This window comes from Galleria mellonella, unplaced genomic scaffold (assembly GCF_026898425.1).
Source record: "Galleria mellonella isolate WM207_F2 unplaced genomic scaffold, CSIRO_AGI_GalMel_v1 utg44, whole genome shotgun sequence".
Lineage (NCBI taxonomy): Eukaryota > Metazoa > Arthropoda > Insecta > Lepidoptera > Pyralidae > Galleria > Galleria mellonella.
The window spans coordinates 4,543,428-4,551,373 of NW_026442100.1; the positions used below are offsets into that span (position 1 = coordinate 4,543,428).

Below are 7,946 nucleotides of genomic sequence, written 5' to 3' on the forward strand. Positions count from 1 at the left end.
CGTGTTTATTATTGGATCTTGTTATGGGCATATATTGGCATGTATATTTGTTTATGTATTAATAATTGTAGCACTTCAGCTGCCCGCTAACGAAATGCTTTTTTACTGTACTAGGTTGACTGGAAGAGATCTCTGTCAGAGATAAGTCCACCCTTGTTCACAACATTTATAAATAGATTATTTTATATGTAACTTACAAGTACAATAAAGAGTATATAGCAAGTTTACCTGAACAATACATTAATTTACTTGCATATTATGTATCAAGTATGTATTTATAAACTTCTGTTGTGTGCACCAAATCAATCAAATATCTGGGATGAATATGGAATGGTGTACCTGTGTCACTGTATACAAATGACAGGACACAAGTGGAGTACGAAACAATAAGAATAAGATAATAATAATGAGAGATTTCACGCCGGCTGGTGGAAACCTCTGGCGACCAGAAGGCTGGCCTATACTTTGATCAACGCATTTCCATAACTATTCAGCGTGGAAATGCAGCAAGTCTCCTAAGTACCCTACCAACTAGCAGTGATTTTGCAAGAATTTTTTTATCTTTAACTATTTACATATATTCCATTGTAAACGTTTCATTTTTAAATATTTATATGTAAATATATACATTACGTTATCTTCATGAGAAAGTGTTCGCAATTGCACGCATATTAATGGTAGTGGAATTAAAAGATTTCTGATCAACTTACCAATGATATGGACTTCTGCAAAATAACAGTGCAGTAACATAAATATGAAAATCAAGTCAGTTGATTCATCATGGCGAATTCACTGTGTATTGATCACAATGATTTCCACGGAGACCACATGGAGGTCTACTCCCATTGTTGATCTCCTACAAAGGACTAGAATCCCCATTTCTAAAAATGCATTTACCATCCAAAACATAACCTGGACGTTCGAATCGTCCAAAACTCCTGCATAATTATGCATAAAACTTCGTAGGAAAAATGTTCAAATGAAAAAACATTTTTCATCGGATCCCATTAAACGTAGCGTCGTTAAAGAGATCTTAAATTCAGTTCAACTTTTTGATTCTTTTTTATTCTATTACGTACCTCTCCACGATGTATAAGTCACAGAATTATAAAAAGTTCTCTTTAATTATATATTGTTAGCCCTCATTATCTTGTTTCTAATACGATACGTCTCTAATTCTGAGAGAAAAATAATAAAAAGATTACGAAGAGAGAATATTATATAAATTTCAATTATGATAAAAATTTGCCAGGTCATCCCGGCATAGAATGGAACGGAGGGAAGTTAAGACGCTTCATTTGTATTTAGCGTAGCGTGTCATATCAAGAGGTGAAGAGACTCGCTGAAAATCGTAGTGAGTGGCAAGAGCTCCACCGATAAGAGCACAGCTCTTAAATAGGATATATATATATATATATATATATATATATATATATATATATATATATATATATATATATATATATATATATATATATATATCCTATTTAAAATTATTATATATAAGAACTAACCAAGATGGTTTCCAGATTAAACGGCTAGAGGTTTATAGATTAACCTGAATATTGCTAACCGTGTGATCCTGACATAGAATGGACCATTTCTTCCTTTCTCATGTGTGTCGTAAGACTAAGGGAATTTAATGGTCAAGAAAGTCAAAGCACATCAATCTTAAAACATCATCAAAGCCTACCTAAAATTGCTAGCCCGCCTGCCAAGCGTGGACACTACTTCCAAAACCCTGCTTCTTATGGTGGAGACTTATATTCAGCAGTGAACAGTTAACAACTAATATGATGATGATGATGATGATGATAACGGATGATGACATACTATATACCTATAAAGACTGTTTTTTTATGGGTGATAATGGAATGGTAACCTTACCTGCGCTATCGGTATACACCGACGGGGCACATCGTGACTAATTCAACCAGAATTGTTCACGATGGTTTCCAAGGAGAACCACGTGAAGAGACCTTATAGGGCATATTGCTAGCAATGGGGCTGTCAAACTCTATTGCTAACAATCCCTTATAAACAACCCCTTATAAAGAGTGTTAGACCTCATTACTAGTAATCCCTTCCCCCCAGAATGTAAACACTACACACACAATACAAATACCGCACCAATTACCGTAATGCAGATATGAATTGTTGAAAACAATAATTTAACAGAATCTGCATAAATAATTTATCATTCTTCCGTCATAGAATCAATATTGACTTAAACTATCACATGTCTTAAAAAGATATTATGTACAGTCACCAAAAACAAACCATTCTATGTATTATTCTACTACACATAAATTGATATGTCTCAAAATTCAAAATTTACGAAGCCAGACAACAGTGTCGACTGTACTGTTTTGTCCTATCTAAACTGCATCTGCACCTCGGTTCACAATCTCAAAAATCAGAAATAACTGGTCTATGCATTAGTGTATCATTTGGGGGGGAATTCCAAAGTCTGGGAGCTTTTTAAAACAATTCTCAATACGTACTACGCCATTACACAGACAGAAGACACAAAAAAATAATATTGGCAAATTATATTCGTTGTTTTTTTTTTTTATTCAACTTACAATGGATAACAAACCGACGGCCCAACTTATAAGAAATGGTAACCATCTATAGACACGAATAGTACCACGATATTTCCCAATCCCAAACCGCTTATTGCATACTTAAAAAAAAACTAGTAGACGAGTCAAAGTCAGAAAACTCAACTGTTAAATAAGTTTTTGGTATTTTATAGCCACTACATCCACTTTTTAATAACATAGTGGCGAACAAACATACGGCTCACCTGATGGCAACTGATTACCACCGCCCATAGACACCCGCAGCTTCAGAAAAATTGTAGGTGTATTTCCGGCCTTTTAGGTTAGATAGATAGATAGTTTATTTGCATTACTTACAGCACACAAATTATAACATATATATATACATATAGATATACATAAAAAGCGAGATAACATAAATGATTTAAAAAAATACATAAAGCTAAAAATATTTTTCGTTTGTGCGTGTGCCATAACAATACAAAATGGTCACAACTCAGTTTATTGCTTCGCCCTCAAAAGAGCAAAACACTGATATTCTGTTTAGGAAGGAATATTCTTTTATTTTTATTTTTACTCTATACCAACTGTTGCCTGTCTGCCTTAATTCAAATCATTTACTGATACAATAAGAATTAACTGAACTAAAAAGTTGTTGTATCGGCCATGCCATTTTCATCTATTAAAAACAAACTTCCTCAAGGCACGCTATCAAATGCAAAACGATTATTAGTAGCTCCAAAGATTTGAACATTCAAACAAACTTCTCTTTTTCTATTATATGTATTATATACAAATTAGAAAACTCCAAATACTTTACATTTCAACTGTACACAAGATTTGTGATATTTTATTTATCATTCTCTCTTATAGATAATGGTATGTTCCACGTTGTTATTATTATTTCAATTTATTATTAAAACAGACATTTAGATAAAATGAAATTTTCATATGTGTGTTCAACTTTTACCATCTTCATTTGGTCAAGTAATTGCGCATTTATTGACGACACTAAATCTGTGAAGAAAATAAAAGAAGAAAAGGTGCCGTTAAAGAAATTACTTCACAACGAATTATCCAATTTGAACGATGATAGAAAAGAAATAGAATGGCACGTAGCATTAGCAAATGTATTAATATATTCGATACAATCTATATTATACAATAAAAAAGAAATTACAGGAAAAATAGCAGAGAATCCCGACAATGACTATCTCATAAAATTGATTAGTCGAAGTTTGTTATTTTTCAAGAACACTATCTATGATAGATTGACAAATCAAGACAATAGAAAGACAAATGAGATAGCTCAAACGAATGAAGACTTCGAAAATACTTACAATCGAATAGATATTGAAGCATCGACTAAAGATGAAATATATTCGAATGATATCGTAGAAGTACTCGAGCCAAATTATAATGTAGAGTGTATTAACTGCAATAGTACAGTGAGTGAAGATGATAATGATTGCCCAAAAGGTTTTAAAAGTAATAAAGAAGGAAATTGCATATTAAAAGTTTCTGAACCCTCAACATTAGCTATTCCTAATCAGTGTCCATATGGTTATAAAAGTGACAAAAATGGACATTGCAGAAAAATCTTCAAAAGAAACTAAATAGAATAAATTCAAATTTATTTCGCGAATCAAACGTTAATTATAACATTTATTACATTTGAAAATATCAATGTTAACATATTCAATAACTAAAGTCTAAATAATACTTAACTTTTTTTTTTATAATTTAAAATTCTGAAAATACACCAAAAAAACTCAACGTTTTTACGAACTTCTTAAGATGGTAATATTTATAGGTAGCTAAATAACTTACTGTTTTTATAAAGAAGTATTATGTAAAGAGCATTCTTAATTCTATTTACTTCTAAATTCATAAAGACAAAACCAAAAAACTATAATACGTACAACGTAATATGTGACCTGTAGAGTATAAAATGGTAACGGTACAACGATTGGTAATCCTTGCAGTAAAAATTTATATCAAAATTACCAAAATAAAAAACAGAACAACATTCTTAAAAAGATACAAACTAACGACAGATTTCCTTTTCTTTTTTACCTGACTCAAAATGAAGGAAGTTCTAAAATCAGTTATTTTTTTTAATGTTTGTTACCTCATAACTTCGTCAGTTGTAAACCGATTTGTAAAATTCTATATATATATATATATATATATATATAAGGACATACTTATAGATCCCTTATAAATTTTATCTAAATCTATTTAGTAGTTTAATTTTTAATTTAAATTAAAATAACTGGTTTTATCATATTTGAAGTGTTTTTTTTTTGTGAAACAATTTAATTATTAAATTCAGAGTAATAAAAATGAAAAAAAAAGAACGAGTACAAACGTATCAAAGATTATAAATACTCCTGATAAGCTAGACCAGTTGTACAAACAGTATGGAACCGCCATGGGCATGGATGGTGACCTTGATACATTTACAGGTACTTGAATGTTCCCCGATTAACTTAGTTTACATCAAATTGCCTCATATTTTTACGTCTTTACGTCGACTTCACGTCATGAGCCAATATTAGCTTTGACTGTTATCGTTATCAGAGAGATATTACGAGTACGTACAGTGACATATAAAAGGCATTATATATTATTCTATCAGACAATATTATTAGTAAGTTTATACGTCTAATTATTATTGGTATATAATGTCTAATTCGCTTATAAATTAAAATCATATTATCTTTCAAATTTCGCTTTCAATATCCATATTACCCATGTCTATTATATATCACTATATGAAACACGTAGCTTCAGCCGTGGTGGTATAACCTAACCTGCTAAGGCTAGGTTATACCACCATAATAATCATATAATCATCTTGCATTTGATAGCTGAGGCTACTCAGCTATCAAATGCAAAATGTTTATTTCACATAGCTCTAAAAATTTAAGCATTCAAATAAACTATGCCATTTACATTATGTATATAATGTAAATAGCACAATAATAATATATAATATATAATAATAATACCTAATATCAGTATTAAAATAAAAACGAAAAATTAATAACAAATTGGAAATTATAAATTCTCATAATTTTCTCATGTTGGTTTCTATCTCCCTTACGATCTATATCGAGAGAACCAAAGACTAAAGTGTCTCTATCATAATATACTTCATTCACATGTATACCTCATATCTTGCATACACGCCACACTTTATTCTAACTCAGCAGGAAAAATACTGAAAACTTTATCTCTCAACTGTACATATAAACAAGGTGTTTCAACTACGTTATCTTCTGAATTTCTTGCAGTTAGTGCCATTGTCTTGTTTTTATTGTTATTTTACAACAAATAATTTACTTATTTTTTAAAAAAAAAATGAAATTTATATATTTATTTTGTGCTTTTCTTGTCTTTGTGAGCGGGATCAGTGGCAAATATATTAGAGAAACAAGGGAATTAAAGAAAATCGAAGAAAACAGTGTGTTTTTAAGAAAACTGCTATATACTGTAGAAACAAATCAACAAAACGACACAAGATCGTGGAACGACATACTCGCTGACATATTAGTGGATTCAATAAATGCAGTACTATATAAGAATGATAAAACTGCTGAAAGAATAACGGACACTTCTGGGAAATGGTATTTCACTACATGGATTAGCAAGAGTTTGTTGTTATTTAAGAATATTATTAACAACAGACCGATTACGAATGACGGTATAGCAAAAAACAATGAAGTTGAAGATTTTGGAGAAATTCTTAATGAAAGTGATTCCGACGCAGTAACAGATGATAATGTTGATATAAATAACGATGTAGAAGTCTTCGAACCAAGATATCACGGTAAAAGGTGTGCTGGCTGCAAAGAAACGAGTGATGGTAATAATGATTGTCCAGAAGGATCAGTGAGGGATAAAGAGGATAATTGTGTTTTGAAAACTGTTGAACCGTTAATATCAGCTGTACCCAGTCAATGTCCAATTGGTTACAGACTAGACAGGTTAGGTTTTTGTAGATTTATATTTAGAAGGAACGCGTGAAACTAAGGAAATGTTGATTTGGGAATCCAAGTTTACACACTTCTTGCACTTCTCTTTGTAAGTGAATAGAATAGATACATTAAAAGAAGAAGAGTTACATTAGTTGGTTGCAAAAGGAGTATTTTGTGAGAATTTAAATATTGTTTTTATTATTAAAAACATAAAATGCTCAATAAAAGTAGTTATTCATTGATGGCTTTAAATTTTTAAATTTAACCCACTTGTCTCTTTTGACTATATATTCCTTTATATTTTTTACTGAACTTTGCAAATATGTTTCACCGATTGAGTTTTAATTTATAAGTTGACTGCTTTTAAAAAGCAAAATAGATTTTTTTTTAAAACCTTTTTTTTTCTAAAACTAGTAGTTTTTTGCGAGAATATTTGAAAAAAAAAAGCAAGCAGTTTTATATGAATATGAATTTTATATTATATATGAATAATATAATAATGGTATAAATTGTAAACGTATATTTATTTATTCATAAACTAGTTGTATCCCGCAGGTTTGTCTGGGTGAATAATATAATACATAAAATATTCTATGTGCTATATTATATACCTACCCGAGTACCAAATTTTATTTAAATCAATTTAGTAATTTCTGCGTAATATAGTAACAATGTTTGTTCATCCATCCATCCATCTGTCTTTAGAAACTTTCGCATCTACAATATTATTAATACTTATAAAATATTAGGATTTTTACTATTAACTCCTATTCTATTACGATCGAGGATGAATTTTTTTTATACAACTTAGAATGGCAAACAAACTGACGGCCCACCTAATCGAAAGTGGTAACTGTCGCCTATAGACATGAGCAGTACCATTACAGAGTAATAATTTAATAATTTAAATCAATATTTTTTATTACACAGTGAAATTTTATTATACAACTAGCGATCCGACCCAGTTTCGTACGAGTGAACAGAATTTTCGAAAATCAATACATATTATATGTGATTCTTTAGATTGATATAAGTTCTTTTAAATCATTGTGATGTAAAGTATACCACAGCGTGTACTTGTATTAAACATTACTTTTGATATATTATCAAAGGTCGTCCCTCTTTAACTATCTCGTACGAAATCCACCACAGGAGTGGTCATTATAGTGTCTGGAGGGTGACATAATTCTTGTGTGCTCCAGACAAAATGCTCGTCTAAACAAGATAATATCAACCACAGATACCCGTATCGTAATAAATAGAAAGATATTTATCTAGAATAGATATAATATTTTCTTTTGAAGTTGGCATATTTTAAAAATAGTCATGGTATAAATATGATTTTTTATATTATGTATTTTTTTTTTACCTAAATCATTGGAGTGATTGAATATCAATT

At 30.3% G+C, this 7,946-nt stretch overlaps 2 protein-coding genes across 2 annotated transcripts; both read left to right on the forward strand.

Moving 5' to 3' along the window:
• Window positions 1-3,018: 3,018 nt before the first annotated feature.
• LOC113522158 (uncharacterized) lies at window positions 3,019-5,453 on the forward strand. The gene has a single exon (XM_026907834.3). The coding sequence runs from the start codon at window positions 3,503-3,505 to the stop codon at window positions 4,178-4,180; it is 678 nt and encodes a 225-aa protein (XP_026763635.2). The 5' UTR covers window positions 3,019-3,502; the 3' UTR covers window positions 4,181-5,453.
• Window positions 5,454-5,797: 344 nt separating this feature from the next.
• On the forward strand, window positions 5,798-6,793 carry LOC113522157 (uncharacterized). The gene has a single exon (XM_026907832.3). The coding sequence runs from the start codon at window positions 5,931-5,933 to the stop codon at window positions 6,594-6,596; it is 666 nt and encodes a 221-aa protein (XP_026763633.2). The 5' UTR covers window positions 5,798-5,930; the 3' UTR covers window positions 6,597-6,793.
• Window positions 6,794-7,946: the final 1,153 nt, after the last annotated feature.